The sequence below is a fragment of the Rhinolophus hipposideros genome (assembly GCF_964194185.1).
Source record: "Rhinolophus hipposideros genome assembly, chromosome: 9".
Taxonomy (NCBI): domain Eukaryota; kingdom Metazoa; phylum Chordata; class Mammalia; order Chiroptera; family Rhinolophidae; genus Rhinolophus; species Rhinolophus hipposideros.
Genome location: NC_138055.1, coordinates 31,833,017 through 31,851,783, shown reverse-complemented (window position 1 = coordinate 31,851,783; position 18,767 = coordinate 31,833,017). Strand labels below are relative to the sequence as shown.

The 18,767-nt window shown below is 33.4% G+C and overlaps 1 protein-coding gene across 1 annotated transcript in view; it reads right to left on the bottom strand.

The window, feature by feature from the left end:
• Positions 1-213: 213 nt before the first annotated feature.
• Positions 214-18,767, bottom strand: part of PIK3C2G (phosphatidylinositol-4-phosphate 3-kinase catalytic subunit type 2 gamma) — a 276,846-nt gene continuing 258,292 nt past the window's right edge. The window contains exons 34-35 of the mRNA XM_081059023.1: positions 7,177-7,302; positions 214-758 (exon numbers count right to left, since the gene is read on the bottom strand). Coding sequence (XP_080915149.1) covers positions 606-758; positions 7,177-7,302 — 279 coding nt within the window. The 3' untranslated portion in view covers positions 214-605. The remainder of the gene's footprint in view (positions 759-7,176; positions 7,303-18,767) is intronic.

The following is an 18,767-nucleotide window of genomic DNA, read 5'->3' as shown; positions in this document are numbered from 1 at the left end:
CTCTCTCTCTCTCTCTCTCTCTCTCTCTCTCTCTCTCTCTCTATATATATATATATATATATATATATATATATATATATATATACACGTATGTATGTATACGTGTATATATACACGTATATACATGTATATACGTATATATATGTATATATATATATATACATATATATATAGTTCAGTTTAAAAAATGTGTTGCAGGTATGCTTAGTTCTTGAATTAATTGATACGATTTATTTATTTGCCTGTACCTCTTAGAAAATACATTAAAAGAATCGCTTTTAACTGGAGGCACACAATTAAAATGTGAACATATATTTGATTTAAAAGATGTATTTAAATTAAATGTCCTTTTATTATTTTTACATGTTGAATTTTACACAATTGATCAGCGTTCTATTTGAGGAAAAAGGATTCTAAAAAAACAGTGAAACACAGACAGAGAATAAATAGCTATAGAAGAGTGATTCTGTTTTCTTTTTCTTGTGTCCTTAGTAAACTACACTATCTATCTTTGACAACAAAAATGTCCTGCTCATGTGATAGAGAGACCCAGCAGTGGAAAAATACAAGTAGTTAATGAATAATGCATATGTTCATTGTAATGGTCAAATTATACTGTTTCCTAGTAGATACCATTTTTCTTCATTGAGTGGGACACTACAAAGTTGGATGTTAATTGCTCCCACAAATATGGTTTTGCTCTTCACAATTAGCATTAAGACATGTCCTTGGAGGTCTGTAACTTCATCATATACCACCTGAAAAGGGAGAGAGAAATAATGAAAATATAAATTAGATCTACTAAATGAATCTTTTTAAAAAATATCGTTTCTAATAAAAATATTAACTAGTTGCTAATACCTTATATCTTGAAATGGTAGGTTAATGTTAGAATCTTTCATTTCTAACTCTAATTCTGAAAAGATAAAGGTTCTGCTAACATGATGAATTTTAATAATAGACTATTTTTATAAGAAGCTTAAAATTTACTCTGATTTCATTAGTAATTGTCCATTCCAAATTTAGTAAGACTAAATTAGTCTCTGGGAAGAAATTTAAATACACTTCACCTTTTAACTGTCCTTGAACTTTCTGTGCAACATGGGAACTTGAATGCTATCTCTCTTTGTTGAAGGCTAATGATGATTTCCTCATGTGATTTTAATGCAAGTACACCAATATTTCTTTTGACGTGTGAAGAAGTCACTCTGTGGTTACTTTATTTAAAATTGCTCAATTTTAATTATGAAAATACATACTAATTAATAAAAATATTGATGAAACTGAAAAAGAACAAAAAAGAAAGGAAATATCTGTATTTCTACTATTGGGAGATAATTACAGTTAACATTTTGATGATCTTTATGTTTTCTATATATAATCACTTTTTAAGAATCTGAGTTGTAATTGTATTGTATGTACAGTTTTTTGTCTTGCTCTTTTCCACTTACTAGTCATATAACTTTTTAAAAAAGAGGCATGTTTAACTGTATTTCATAATATTCTGTAAGTCACAGGCATTACCACTGGGTGCCTGTGGTGGTAAGGAAACTTTAAAAGTGTAGTACTATCAAGAAATTAGTCATCAATCATGAAAAGAAGGGAGAATTGTGAGTAAATCCAGCATGGTTGCCAGGGAAAGTCCTTAGAATACATTTAGAGCTTCATATGCTGCTTCAAACTTGCTTGCTTTTTATAAACAAGGTGCAAGATAGAAGTGTTCTCAACATATGCAAAAAAGAAGCAGAGGAAACAATTTAGGAGGAAGCCCTTTAAGTTAATTGGAAAGCCTCCCCAGTGTGTATGGATGTAGTTTCTTGTCTGTTTCACTGGGATTTGCCTCCCATTTCTGAACCCATGAAATTCCCTTCAAGATCTGTTAGCTGCTCTGAACAATGATTCACTTAACAAGTAGGTGATAATTCAGTCAAGGGTGTGAAATCCAATGTAATATGTTATATGTTATATGTAATTATATCCAATGTATGGATATATAGTTATATCCAATGTAATATGTTAACCCTGCTTCATATGGCAGCCCCTGGCTACCTCCTGTTCTAGAATCTTATTCACATTCCAGACAGGAGATTATCTTTCCCCAGGACTGCTTATTCAAATAATTCCATATCATCTATTGAGCTCCTCTGGGATAATAAAGGATTTTAAGGACTGCCTTAAAAATCTCAAAATCCTACCACTGTAATTCAACTTCTTTAACTTCAAAGGGGTGCCGTCATGGTCTCTGTGACCCACTCTCTCTCCTGGACTACTCTAATCTTTCTAGGACTTCAGAGTAAACTCCTTTTTCCTTTTCTCAATAGTAGCTATTTTGAACTGCTTAAACTGTTCTCCATTTTTCTTCCACAACACTTTCAGCAGATGAACCCATCTCCTATTTTATAGATAAATAGATGAAAGGGCCCTCAAAGTGTTACTGTATGTGAAGTAGAAAAATGGAATAACTCTACGCATTAGGCCTTTGGAAAAGTATGGCTTAAGAACTCTATGAATCATATAAATAAACCCTAAAGATGTAACTTGAAAAGAAAAGTGTCCATAATTTATATTTAATCTGTTGTCGATTACATGTATTCTCATTTGCATAATGGATAATAATATTTACCTTTTAACATTGTGGGGAAGAAAAAATGAGATAATGCATACAAGCCTTACTACAAAGTCTGATACATATTAAACACGAATAAATTATAGCTGAAAAAGATCCACCAAATACAGAAAAAAGAACAGCTGTGTCTTGGTATTTTATATTAGTTGACTGGAGAAAACATTTCAAGACAGACTTGAGTCTCCCAAGTATTTAGGAAGCTGTAATTCTCAAGAAATGCTCGTAGGAATTAATTGCCTTCTTGGTTAAAATACAAACTTTTGAACTCTGAAGTTTATATTACTTTATGGAATTTTTTCATTGTGCTTCATTATGCAAAATTAATTTTCTTAAAAGTGACTGAAGTTTTATGGGCATTGCACATCATAGATGACATACGTCTATTAATTCTTTAACTGCATCCTTGTTGTTTAAAAATAAGCATTCTTTTCTTACTGTGCAATGAGTAATTAGAGGATAATGCTAGTGAAGTACACAAATGATTATATTTTTGAAACTTTTTCACCAAATGATTTAATATGAATTCTGCCTTCGCATAAACAGATAAACAATGTACAGCTATTTTGATTTCATTTTATAATACATTTTACTCATGGGCATGAACCAGGTCTTCATTGCCTCCTGACAAATACTGAATTTGTAGGTTTGAAATTATTACATCAAGTAGAAAAAACCTTGTTTAAAGTAATTAATATCTATTAACTTATATATAAGCACTCACTGTGTGGTATTTAACACCAGGGTCTAGTTAATCATTCTAACATGTATTTTAATGATTGCAGTGGAAGAATAATAATATAGAAACCAAAGTGTCTGGTGCTGGTGGGAAGAGAAGTAAAGGAGACAGAACAATGAAAGGGAGAGTTCAAAACAACTGAGAACAGAACTCAGTGGGTGGAGAGAGGAGGGATGAGACAACATAGTTTAGTGGGGTCAATATGGTCTTTGGAATCATGCAATTTTAGACCTGAAGTCTAGTTATGTGGCTCTGGTTGAAATGTTTGACCTCATGACATCGATGTCTTTATTTATGAGTTGAACTTTCATTGTGTTCTGCATATCAAATGAGAGGACCATGCAGATAACAGTAGCTATTGCTTATTGAGTGTACCATATACTTAGCGCTATGCCAAATAATCATACACCTTCTGGAAGATATTTTAAAGTATGTAAAACACACAGAATGATCATGTTCTGTCCTTTCTGATTCCCCCCTTATGCTTTATAATAGGATAATTTCTAAGGAAGGAATACATGTAAAAAATACATTGACTATAATAAAATAATTCTGTTATAAGATAGAATCTGAGTCATTTTTTTTTTAAAAAAGATGGATTTTAACCAGGTGCCAAAGGTAGTAGAATGGAAAGACCATTGGCTTTGGAGCCAGAATCTGAGTTCTGCAGTGCAGTTCTGAGCGTCTGTCACCAGCCCTGCCCCGATTTGAGCCCAGTCATGTCTGCCACCGGGATTTGTGTGTGATGGAGGTTTTCTGGGAGACTGCTGGCAAAGCCTGTTGAGACTCACTCTGTGAAGTGTCAAGTAGACAAGCTTGGCTCTGTATGAAAGCTTTAGTATCTGAAGGGTGGATACCAAAGGGACACTTGGCAATGTCCGTGACCCAGCCTCTCTCAGGTCTAGGTTTTAGGGATGGAGGGCTGTGAATAGAAACAGAAAGAACTATTTTTATGAAGATTTTTGTAAGATATTGGTGATGCAATGTAATAACTCCTTTGTATTTCTCTAAGAGATTTATATAAAAAGGAGAGCAAGGTCATTCTCTCCCATTTTCAGAACAATGCACGGCTTTGGCGGTTTGAGAAATGCCAGCCGTGGTGAGTGGCTGAGTAGTAATCATTGGGAAACAAAGCAGGGGAGAAGTTAGAAACAATGTAGATGCCATGTGATAATTTACGGAGCTCCCTAGCAAATACATTAAAAGTGTCATTGAGGATGCCCAGAAATAATTGAGGGGTTTGGCACAGAGATGAGGACTTACATCACAGCTGAGGTGAAGAGAAAATAAAACCAGAGTTAAAACTGGTATACAGTACTTGTTTTTGCATTTATTAAAAGAAATATTTTTGTTAATACAGACACAGAGTATATCGGGTGAAAATTAAAACATAGCCCCCCCCCCTTTTTTCATGAATGTCTAAATTTAACCAGCTTCTTTGCCAAATTTGTTTATATTATGATAATCATTACTAAAAGAGTTAATTTATTCACACATTAATTCACATTTCTGCACATTTGGATTCTGTATAAATTGGAGTTTACTATGCAAGGACTATGGTTTTTGAAACAATGTTACATGTGTTCAAAGTTCCCCTGACAGTGGTAAGTGTTCATGCTATAAGTATAGACTGATGGAGAAATTTTTGCAGGAATTTTTAATCAGTGGGTCATAAATGTATGAGGGTCCCGAATTATTGCAAGCCAGCAGAAAATTTATGAACCTAACAAGCATATAATCTCCATGCGTATATATGTACTACTGTTTGTAATAATACATAACTCTTGAAATATAAAACACAAGTTTTTAAAAACTCTCCTGAATTGTTAGTGGCTTTTTGTCTTTATGTGCTTCCTTAGATTACAAATGCTGCAGCATAGCACTGAGTCTGGGAACTTGCACGATATCGAAGGAGGGGGTCTTGTACTCCAAAAGCATAGAAAGTAGTGATGTTGTTGGGAGGTTGTCATCTCTAGCTGTTGCCATCATGACAAATAAAATGTCAAAATACCTTTCTTTACTAAATTAGAGAAGTCTCTCTCTCTCTCTCTCTGTTTATATGTGTGTGTTTATAAATATATATATATCAATCTGTAAATATATATTATACATATAAATGAATATTATATTTATCCCAAAACAAAAAATATTTTTGAAAAGTGTCTGAGGATGATATGGTTCCAAGAGACAACTTAGGAAAATTACTGAATCAAGTTTTAAGGACTATGAATATCATATTTAGAACTTTTGACAGTGTACAGTAGGAATTGAGGAACCTTTGAAAATATTTAAACAGGAGATTAACAAATATGACTAGTTTGTGAAAGACATTTTACGTAGAAATATGAAGGATTTAAACAAAAAACACAAGCGAGGAGGCAGATAGGAGACTATGACAGTAACCAAAGTCACAAGAACCTCAAACAAAGAAATGGCGATGGACCAGAGAGAAAGTGACAGATTTAAGAAGCAGGCAGCTGCACAAGGAGAACTGACAAAATTTGGTGATTAGTTGGACAGGTGAGTGAGAGACAGGCAGATGTCATTGGAAGTTATCTTTTGAGATGGCAAAAAGAGGAGGAAAGCCTGGTTTAAAAGTGGTTAGGGAACATTCAAACGGAGCTCTTCAGTAATCAGGTAGAAATGTAGGTCAAAAGGTTAGGAAAAAAGCCAGGGCTTGAGGAATAGAATCAGATGCAAACATAAAAAAAAAAAATCTGTGGATACACCAGATAATTTGAGAGAATAACTATGGAGAAGAGATAAGGGTAGATGGATGATGGAACTCCAGCAACACTACTTTAAGAGGAAGAATGGCAATGAAGAAAAATAAGGGAGGGGTTAGACAAGATGGAAAGGAATTAAGAAAAGGAAGCACTCAAGAAGCATATGGGAGGTGTCAAGAAAGAGGGCACATTCAGCCGTGCTGTTGTGTAACTTCAGGAGAGGAAAGCCTGAGGGCTCAATGGATTGAGCAATTAGCTGTCTGTATTCAATGCCATATGAATAAAGCAGCATCAATTAAGGTCAGAATCCACATTGCAAAGGATTAAAAGGGTGAAAAGGAAGTGATGAAGTGAGTGCAGAAAATGTAAATTAATTTTGTAAAAGTTTGGGGATGACAGGGAGGGAAAGAAAAATTAGATGCTTTAGAAACATTGAGTTGAGGAGTTTGTTTCAATTGGTTTTTAAAGTTTTCTGAATCAAAGATCCAATTAGACAGCCTTAAGAAGAGCAAATAATCAACTGAGCAAGGTACAGAGAGATGTGAAAGGATAGGATCAAGAGAATAAATGTAGGGTTTGCCTTAGAAGCAGGGGATTGGATGTTCAAATCTTATAATACAAATGAAACAAAGAGCTATATCTAATATAAATTAACTTTAATTTAATTGGTATTTTGTATTTGTTTATTTCATTTTTTCAAATGTGATTTTATGAAATGTATTTTTATATACAGATTAGACTATACTAAGCTTATTAGGTAAGGAAAACCAGGTAAAGGAAAGTAAGGTTGGAGAAAAGAAGAAAACAGGGATAATAATAGTATGTAAAATAAATGCCACGTAATCTTAGATTCTTACTGGAGGCTAGCCACAATTTGAAAACTGGTTCATAAGCACTCTGAAAGCAGTATATTTTCCAGTTCTCACAGCATCTAGAATAGTGATCAGCACACAGTGGCTATTTTGGGAAATGTCTTTCCTTTATGGAATAATGCTGCCAATTACTGCAAAATTTCCATATTTGGTTCTTAAGCTGAAAAATGGTAAGAAAAATACAAAATGACTGAACAAGAGATGAACCATACTTACAATTTCATTGTAAGTGGGGTCAGTACATTTTGGAACAGATTTTGTTTTCCTCCTACGAACTTCACTGGGATATGGTAAAAGATAAAATTCAACATGTGCACTGGGCGCAGAGCCATCTGGGAGATGCTGCAAAGGAAAATGGTCATAAATATTAATGCATGTTGCTATCAAAGAAAACAAGTACATAGCTACTAAATATCTAGACCAAAGGCAGGATCAAGATGTATTACCATCACTCTGTTTATCAGAAAATAAGAGAACAATCAAAAAGAATACATCATGGTTCAGAAATAACCCCAGAGTGCAGTTTAAAAGAATAAAATTGTCTATCTTAAGTGTTGTGTCAAAGAACTAATTTAAAAGCCCATTAAATATAATTTACTTTATTTTTCTACAGTAAAATCTAAATTTGCATTTTTGACAGAAATGGTTGAGAGATGAATATAAGGCACAAGCAGAGACAGTAATTAAGTGCCTCAGGATATAGTACACCACTTGAACATCAAAAAATTCAAGTTTAACACATAAAATGAGATGTAGCATTTAATGATATGTATATTATCTAACGTCACATTTTAAAGCAGAATTTAATTCAAATACCAGACCTACAACTTTAATATACTTACAAGATTTTAAAATGGTTATAATTTTATTATCTAAATTTTCCTGAAATATATTAAATAACCCCTTTTAAATTGTGTTCTATGGAACCCCATACATTTTCTAAGTTGCTGCCTGAGCAAGGATGCCAGCTGGGTGGCTCTCTGGATTCTCTCTTCCCGTTATTCCTAACTACTGCGCCCTACCCCACACCTCTGCCATTCTGTTTCCAGAACTTTCCTTCTTCTTTTTCATCTTTCCTTATAATGGATATTTTTATTTCTTAATGTATCATTTGAAGAATGAGCCCACTCTCAACATTTGCAAACTGCCATGTTTCAAAGAAATGGGTTTTATTTTTGCACTCTTGATCAGAAGCAAAGTAAATGGAATTAAAACTCTGAATATCTGGTTTAATAAAACCAAATATGTTTATGTAATTTAAAGAGGATGATTTAAACATTAAACTTGAAGAATTAAGTGCTTATTTTGATACATTCCATGAAATTGGTAATTTTCAACAAATGTATTTTAATGCTTTGAATCACTGACATTCACATGTGAACATCTAGGGTCACCCCAATATCATTAACTTTGTGTTTACATCTTTCCTTAGCACTCAAAAAAGCATATTGGAAATAAGAAAATATGTTATTATTATAGGACTAACATTTATTCATTTCTAATATATGGTAAAAATTCTATCATTAAGAAAATTTGGTTCTTTTTTATCCACAAATTATACCAAATACATCTGGTCACACCCATATGTCAAAATACTAAGATTGTCAAAACTGTCGCTTTAGACAGAGCTCAAGATATCCCTCCCAGACTTGCAAGCTTCCCCCAGGAGGAGGAATTCTGAAATGTATCAATGGCATAATGAGATCTTCAGTGGCTCAGTGGCACAGAAAGAAATTGCTATTAATATTTGAGAGAGTGGATATTTTATTTTTGGTGAGAAGAATGAAGGGAGTGTTTTCACTCTGTGTAATTGTCTCTTATCTGCCAGTGGGTTTGATCTTACCATACCTTTAATCACTGTGTGCTTCAACTTATGGTCAGAATCATGGTTCTGGAAATGGACTTATTGATTGCAATCTGGGGCCTCCAATTTCCCAGCTATGTGGTTTTTGGCAGGCACCTTAACTTTTCAGTGGATCAGTTTCCAAACCCATTATGTGAGAGTACTATCTCATAGTATTTAAATGATTAAATAAAATAAACCATGTAATGTGAGGACAGTGCCTGAAATAAGAGTAAAACACAGTAAATGTTTGATACTATTTTTATTGTTTATAAACTCAACATGAATATGCTCTATGTACTGATTGGACAAGATATCCCTAATTTACTGTGACATTTATAAGTAGCGTTTTCAACCTTGGCACTACTGATATTTGGGGCCAAAGAATTCTTTTAATTCTCTCTTATAGTGGATATTCTGTTGCTGTCATCTAGTAGGTAGAGTTTCAGGATGTTTTAATAGTGTCCTGAAACTCTACCTACTAGAATCCCGTAGTACCATCCTTCCTGCTGTGACAAACAAAAATGTTTCCAGACATTGCTAAATGTCATTTGGGGGAAAAAGTGACCCACAGTGAGAAACACTGATGTGGATGACTTTCAAAAAACAATCTCTAGTTCATTCTTAGGATCCCAGCTTAGTGACCTGTGAATATTTCCACCTGGAAATCTTCTTAGCACCTTTATATAAACTCTAAACAAAAATCTATCTTCTATTCTTCCTCATCACTTCGAAACAGATTTTCCCCCACTAGTTAAAATTCTATTAAATGATACCATTTCTCTTCCCTGGTGCTTCCTTTGTCTTTGATTTTGAAATCCAAGTATGTACCAAGTTCAGCATCCTACCTTTTTGTTTCAGCTCACCCGCCACCACAGATCTTTAGACCATAGTTTATCATAACTGGATTTGAATTATGTTTGATGTCCCAGTCTTCCCACCTCTTTCCCTCCTTTATCCTGTAAATAACTCATTTAATTAACCTTCCTATAAAGTTGCTTTGATCGTGTCACTGTCATTCTCAAAACATTCAAGGATTCCTCACTGCCTGAAGAATAAACTCCCAACTACAGGAGGGGAAAATCTTTTGTATACCACACCTCACCAAGCATTTAGCAACTCCAAGTTTGGGCTTCTGTTTCCAAGTTAGTGTCCTTGACAAGGTCTTTCAATATCCTGGAGTTTTCAGAACAATAGAACAGCACAGATTTCAGTTTAAGTCAGGGGTGTATTAAATCTGAGCAGTAGGCTTCGCCTGTCCTTAGCAGCTTTAAATGCAGGCATTGATTCCTCAAGTCTTGAAGAGAATGTTTTTCCAAAGCAGCTGTCTTATTAACATTATTTTTTTCTCTTCTTACTGCACCGTAGCCTGCTTTTAAAGATCTCAGCTAATTTACTAAAGAAATCACTAGCTGTCTCCTCATCAATATTTCTCATTTCACGCTTTGCTCTTATGCTTATGTGAAATAAATTTTTCTTTACAACGATTGAATAACCCCTATTTGTCTAAATGGCTCACCGTAGGATTTTTTTGCTCTGGCTGCTTTTAGACCTTCACAAAGACTTAACGCTTTGGCCTGAAGAGTCATAAGGTTTTGGGGACACAGAGTTCTCAGTTTGACCCTCAATCTAAACAAAGAAGTACCTGTGTTACTTGGGGGGATTTCTTATTTTTGGTGTACTGAAGTCAAGCAGCACCACGACTTTCCTCCAGAACTTTGGCTAATATTTTTACTGTGCTCAGAAGATAATGTGAGGTCCTGTAAACTTCTTTTGTTGCTCGTATTAACTGTGAGTTCTATATTTTCTATATTTTCTGTTAAAATGTTCATCATTTTCTAGGTTTTAAAAATAGTTTCACATGTACGTTATCTTCCTTATGAGATCAGAAATTCTTCAAAAGGAATACCCATGTCTCCTCATTCCATACCTGCCTCTCCTCACATTTTCTGGGAGCTTTGCTCCATTGGTTACCTACTACCCTACTGCTCTAACCACCACCCCCCAGTTCCTTCTTCCTAAGCTGTCAAGATGTTTCTAAATCTTTAATTAAAAGTTTAAAATCCTCACTTGAAATTGGGCTTTCATTTAGCTTAATGTTTTCTTTCCTTTCATGGCCATGCCTTCTTTTTATGGCATTCCTTTTCTTCCCCCCCCCCCCCCATGGAAATCTGTCCCTAACACAGTGCTTGGTACATAGTAGACACTAATTAGTTATCAAGTGATTGAATGAATGACATATGTATTTGTAGTGTCTAGCTCTTTGAAAGTACTCCATAGCTATTTGTTGAGTCATTATTTATAATGCAATATAAAAACTAAAAGTTTTCCTTACTTCCCAAGATTTCATTTAAATAGTTTCTCTTCTCTATTGCAACTTTTCTTGTTATGATACTAAGCAGTAAAAAGCCAATTGAGGGTAAAGTGGATGTATTTTGGGTTCTGTTAGCATGTCATTGGATTTTGTGACTGATCAGGAGAATCTGTGTTAAGGTCTGCTCATTATGTCTAATATTTCAATGCTCCACTTCTAAAACTTTGACTTTATCTCCTGTCTCAAATCATATTAAACAATTAGATGTTTACTCTCCTTTACCTCTTTCCACCCCACTACTGGATCTAGACTGGATTTGTAGCATAATTATTTGTACTCAGTTTCAGAATAAAAGTCATCTCACTGTCTTCAATTTTATCTGAGACCTGATCTCTAATTGCTGTCCTCTTTTCCTGGAGCCTTACTTATTCTTCTGTGACAGTCTTCCCCATCACTGTAATTTTCTCACTTACCTCATTAAAAATCTTGACAATAAGCACAACAGGATATTAATATCTGCTTCTACACGCCTTTGATAACCTAATAGTTTCTTGGGAGCCTAATAAATTGTGGACTGTGAGCTAAAGTCATATTTTTGTGTTAAATTCCCATACCCTCACTCAACCTCATGCAAGTTTTCCCCTTCGTGCTCCCCTTTTGTGGTGTAATGGAAGAAATAGAAATAGAAATAGGTGCATTGAATTTAACTGGAGAAGTGCCTTATGGGAACCTTTGGATGGAGGCAGAGAGCTGGACCCACATTAGCACCAAGTTTTCCCTACAGAGGAAATAAAGATGTCTCATTACTTTTTTCTTGTTTACTTTTTTATTTTCTATTTCTGTTTAAAAAGAGGTCCCACTTTAAAAAGATTGAAAATAAAGGCCTTAAGATATTCACAAGCATTCACTCGTTGAGAGACTTTTTCTCAACTGAAGAGTGAAATGCAGGGATTTCTTAGCTTGATTATTATTTTAGTTTATAAAACTTAAAATGTATGTATGTATGTTAGTAAATATTTGTTCACAGTTTTGACTTCTAAATAGTATTGTTATAGGTGTATGAATAATTAAAAATACCAATTTTCTACCCCTTTGTTTCTTGCCTCAACTTGCAAACAGCATTTAAAATGGTTTTCAGTGCTACTTTATTTGTTCTCATAGTCATCAAATGAAAGTATGTTGAAAACATGGCTAATTTATCAAAATAGAGAAAAATAAAAACAAAGCCCATTATAAATGGTTTAGAAAGTAAATAAACCCATCTCACATTGTAGGCTATACCAACAACGCTTTAGTATTTTTATGTGAGTGTAGAGCGAGATATTTATTTTTCATACATATTAATAATAATAGTTACCATATAATGAGTTTCTACTTAATTTAAACTACCCTCTTTAATCCTTGAGCCAGTATCGTTGTCTTTATTCTATTGAAGAGTTTTTTTCTATAACACCTGTGCTCTTAACCACTACCTTATATTTACTCTACAAAGAATAAAAAGGAAACTGTCAGATTTAAATTAAGAGCCCTTCTAGATCAAGTTTTATCAGGAATGTGACAAAGATGCATGGTTTAAAAATATCAGACACTTTGGAAGCTTCTGTAGATTAATTCAAAACTTAATTTTATTTAATAGGTTATTATCTTTTTATGAATAATTTATGAGAATTTTCCGTCATGCTTTTTTTTTTTTATAACTTAAATGTTTCCAATCATAGGATAATATAGGTTTTGGTAGAACTCAACTGGTGATGATAAAAATATGATAGGCCTATAAAAACCCGAGGTCTATGCCAGAAACAAAACAACACAATAAAAAAGCATTTTCCTCATCTATGTGCATGCCAAATTGCAATTTCAAAACTTAGGCTAGCCATCACGAAGAGGTTCTCTAAAAAGACAATAAAAGTACAGATGTACAATAAAAGTGCTTTTGATATATGGTTTGTGTGTGCTTCAGTTCAAAAAATGGTGCAATGATCTTTCCAGTCTTTCTCTGAGTATTGATTAATATATAGTGGAATGATTTCAGGCCCTTGTGAGTTAAATTAGGATAGTCTTCTGCTTTATTTCATGCCCCTTTAAGCCTTGAATAGAATTCTTATTATCAGTAGGTGATTTCCAATAATTTTTCTAAAAATCAGTTTAAAAATCAAAGTACCATGTGTCTAGCACTTTGTATGGTCTGTGAGAGGAAAAGTGATCAAAATCATTTCTACCTTCAAAGAAATAACAAACTCATTTTCATGATCACCTTGACATATGTATATCATCTTGATATATATATATATATATTGACATACATACACACGCACACGCGCGCGCACACACACACGCACACACACACATACACACAGGTTGCCAAAAAATGTATACACATTTTAAGAAAGGAAAATTGTATTAAAATTGTAGTACTCAGTATATACCGATAACAAAAGATGAATGCAAATCATGATTGACTTCTGCAATTACAAGAGGTGCTCAAAGTGGTTATATCAGCGTCTAGACGCTTCTGATTACGGTGAACTACTTCTTGAGCAACGTTGACCAAAGTGTCCACTTACATACATTTTTTTCACCCCCATAGTATGTATATATGTCTGTGTGTACTGTATATATATGTATATATACGTATATATATACATAAATATATATTTTTAATCAACTTGAAGTGATTAACAACTACACAGAAGTCATAGTCTAGTAGCTATAATTTGTTTTCTAACTCAACACATACAAATTGAATTGCTTCTAAAAATTCAGAATTCTAATTAGAGTTCCAGACTTTGTTACTGAGTGCCTTGTGAAGTTTAGCAAGTTTTTCCATTTTTCAGTCTAATAATATGTAAGAAATAAGGCCTTAAAACTCATTTATTTCTTTATAATCTACTCAATAGCAAATGCTGAAGAGTTGTTTATTAGTTAGCTGGTAATTAAAGTGTTTTTGTTTGTTTGTTTGATTTTTTTTTTACAATTGGACTGGATTGCTTTAAATGATTTTAAATCTCTTAACCCTTAGCCTCTATCCCCAAGTGCTGAAACCATCGTACAAATAACAGACAGATTACGTTTTGTTATCATTGAGGAATTGAAAAGAACAGATGATATTCTAGAAGATTAGATTTATGATGTTGTTATACTTTATATTAGGGGAAGAAGATTGATTGCAAAAAGCAGAAACTAGTAATTCAGAGAGAAAATATAATAGGTTTACATATATAATATTTGCCTTGATCCTGTCCTACAATCCAGTGTTATCACTATTTAAATAAAGATACACATGTGATGTATTGGTTTCAGTAACCTGAGTGTTGTGGCCAATATGTTAGATTAGATAATCAGGACTGAGTTATGAGGAGCTGGAATGGTAAACTGTATGAGAATCTAACAAGGTTAAAAACAATAGGCAATGCCAAATTCTTCTTTTGGGTCTGGAAAACTCACTCTGTAAATACAGAATATGAAAAACTTGGCTTAACAATAGCTCTTGGGAAAACTTTTAAGAAGTTCTAAGTGAGTCTAAATCAATATATCTATGTGCCAGAGATTGCTAGCTACACGTACAGTATGGCTATGTATGTATGTATGTATGTATGTATGTATGTATGTATCTATCTATCTATCTATCTATCTATCTATCTATCTATCTATCATCTGTCATCAATCTACATATTTTCTCTCTATATATCTCTCTGTATCATATGCACAAGAACCTTACTTTAAATATAAAGATTAAAAAAGGTTAAAAGTAAAAAACTGAAAGAGGTATAGCATACTAACATTAATCAAAGGAAAACTGATTATATAAATATCTGACAACGTATATTTAAGAGGAAAAAATACTTCATTCATAGAACACTCCTTCCAACAAAAATTGAAACTACAGGATGAACCAAGATAAAAGTTTCAAAAGCTGAGATAAGGCAGTGAATATCAAGTGGATAGTATATACAGTCAGTGTAATATTAGAGGCCAAAGGACGGAAGGATCACCAGGTGCAGGAGTGACCCAGGAGCTTCAGAGAAGATGAGAAGTTTAAGCTCAGCCTGAAAGTTGAGTTGGACGTAGAAGGTAAATAGCAGATAGATAGAAGTATGATATAGTCAGCTGTAATGACATGTGTTTGACCAAGAATGAATAAACCTTCTAAAATATAATACAAGTTTTGTGTTGGGAAGGGGAATATAAAAGGCAGGTTACAGCTTGATTGTATAATACCTTAAACATTAGGCTAAGGAATTTGAAATTTATAGAGACTATTAAAACTTATTATTGATGTGACGAAAATGGTTTTATGCAAGATGAAATAGAGAAAGTAGAAAATAAGGAAAGGGATATCATAGAAGACAATCAAAATAATCCATGGATGAATTAACAGAGAATATAGAATAGGATATTTATTTTTAATTAAATTTATTGGGGTGACAATGGTTAGTAAAATTACATAGGTTTCAAGTGTACAATTCTATGATACATCATCTATATATCACATTGTGTGCTCACCACCCAGAGTTAGCTCTAGAATAGGATTTTGACAATAATAAAAATAACAGGAAAATAAAATGAGTAATGCAATGTGTCAAAACATAGAAAACAATTATAAAATGATTTAAAAATAATCGCTCAGGTGTTAGTGGAGGATGGTGCAATGATTTTTTTGAAATAAGTACTTCAGAGTGGGAGCTGGCTTTAGTGGAAAGTAAAGGACTGTAATTTAGAATTGTCAAATTTAAAGAAATACCAAGATATCAGAGTGCAAATGCCTGTCAGGCAGTTGGAAATACGTAAATTGAGTTCAAAGAATTATGAAAAGTACAGATATAAGTTTAGAAGTAATTCATACAATCTTTGAATCCGCAGGACTTAATGAAATTTATAGGAAATTAGTTTGAAGAGTTAAAGGCGCGAAAATTGGAAATTTTCCACATTTAAGGGCTAAGGGCGAAGCCAACATCTATTAAGTCACTACATACATTATCTAGCTTAAATTTGTAAGCGCTAAGGAAGCCTTGGAAAGAGTGCTGTCAAAGATGTTTAGGGAATGTACAGACGGTACATTCTACATTTCATGGAGATCCTGAAAACAGAAAAGTTTTAAGAAAGAAGGACTAGTTAAAGGTGTTGGTTCTTGGGAAAAGATCAATTGTAATAATCATACCAATTATCATAGGTTTATAAAACAATTTACAGTTTATTTTATTAAGAAATAATTGATAATCTTTGAGGGTCAGTGTTTCCCTGGTTAAAAAAAAAACACAACACAATAAAACACAATGAAATATTCATATCTGTACTGAGTACGTTTCACTACCCACTGCTTTGCATCCTGTTTTGTGAAATGAGAAATCAGTGTCCTAATGGGCCAACTCTGGAAGAATAATTTTTTATTCAGGGAATATATTCCAAATATAATTAATGGGATAATTGTTATTAGAAAATTACTCTTTAGCGAGAAATTGACATTTATTTAGATTGAAGTGCATATAGGATGGAACAAGGACAAATTTTGTTTACAAAACTGGATTTTTAAAAATTGAAAAGAATTGGGATAGTCACTTAACCAAGTTAGTTTTAAAAGGAAACAGAACATTTTTATTTTTATATGTCAAAATGTATGTATTGTCATCAGTTGAGCTTTATTTTCACAACCTCTTTTGTTATCTTCACCAAATCTAATTGTTGTTTCTGTTCTATTCCAACAGACATCACAATTCACTTGGTGTCAAGGATAGAACTCAAATTGCATGTAGAGTACCATTTATGGTATAAATAACCACTTGGGAAATGTTTTTTAATGTATGGTCCATGGACTGCTTGCATCAGAGAGCTTTCTGGAATGCTTATATTTGGGAGCAGGAGAGAGGAAAACAAGTCTAGAAATGAAGGAGTAGAGGAATTCATGACACCAGAAAATGTCTGAAAAACATAGATGAAGACATCCCAACTTACACTTACAGAATCAAAATCATTGGGAGTTGTACCCAGTAATCTATATTTTAGAAACAAGAACCCCCAGGCTACATATACACATTAAAATTGTAAGAAATTAAATATATATATGATAAAATTTTAATACGTTTCTGTATATTTAGCCTGGAGTTCTTGTTCTCTTTCTCTTCTGTTAATTTCATATGGTAACTATTTTCTCCCATTTTTATATTTTATGAAAGGATTGACAGCACCCAATTTTAGGTGTTTCCTGCTTTCCCTGATATTATTTCTTGCTCCTCATTTGAAATAACTTGTCTTCTGTTACAGTATAAAAGACTCTAATATTGTGAGCATATTCAATATCATAAGAGAGTCTGGCATGCTTAGTGATTACTTTTAGAGCCTTCTAGAATTCTCATATTCTGGAGCAGGTCGAAGAAAAGAGTCTAGAAGTGATACACACTGGGAGAAATCCATGGAACTGGGAGTGACTGCAGACATTGTAATGCACAGAGACACATGCATAGAGAGAAACTGCACAAGTCAATGGAAGAGAACATTTTAAAGTGGGCTACATGGGAAAATACTAGAGTGATTTTAAAAAAATTCAAATCGAAATAACTTTTACATATTTTTTGTTATGTAAACTGAAATATTACTTAAAATATCTTGCCTAAGCTTCTAACACTGCATTACTTTGTCAGTTGCTGTTCACTAGAATATATCATATCTTGCTGCTTTGAAAGGAAAACGCTTTAGCAATTTGTTTTATCTTGTGATCTCACAGGAGGAAAGTAATTCTCAGATCAAAGCTTCAAAGATTTAATATAAGATAAACAATTCTTTTCATCAAACCTAATAGTAAATTTAACAAAACTGCAGGCATAATAATTCATTTTAATATAAAAATAAACTCAAACACAACTCTTTAGTCTGATTACTTTGGCATGTGAAAATACTAAAGGCTCAAAAAATAAGTAACGCTTAGTTAAAACTTGAAATGAGCAGAGAAAATACGTTGAAAATTTATAAATAGATTTTTCTGTCATTTTAAACATAATCTTATCTCTGTCTTCAGAAGCAGAAGAAATAAAATAGTCATTTAAGAGAAGCTATGAAAATGCAAGACCTGAGAACTTTGTTGTGATGATTTTAGGAAGGTCAGAAAGGACCTAGTTCTTAGTTGTTCACATCAGAAGTAATTTGACATTCTTTCATTTAACAAAACGTTCAGTGAGCACCTCCTATGTACTTGACCCTGTTTTAGCCACTGGGGTTACAGCAGTGACACAGGGCAGTGGAGAAAATAAAGTAAGAAAAGTTTGGAAGTGGCAACAAAGAGGGGTGGTTTTGCAGTTTTACCAATGGAAGTCAGTGAGGACCTCACTGAAAAGGTGACAGTAAAACATGCTTATTCAGAGCATATGAGATTGAGCTATGGAGAATTTGAGTCATGAGTCTGGGGAGGAGCATTCCAGGTAAACTGGGCAGGAGGTACAGTTGTCCTAGGGCAAAAACATGCTTGTCATATTCAAGGAACAGCTAGGCAGTCACTGAGGATGAAGTGAGTGATTGAAAAAGTCTGTAGTAGGAAGTGAGGTGGGAGACGTCAAGGGGGCCAGATTGGTAGCATCTCACAGATCATTATTTTAATAAGTAGTTTGGCTTTCATTGTAAGTGATATGAAACTCCTTCCTAAAAGAATAATGACAAGAGAAG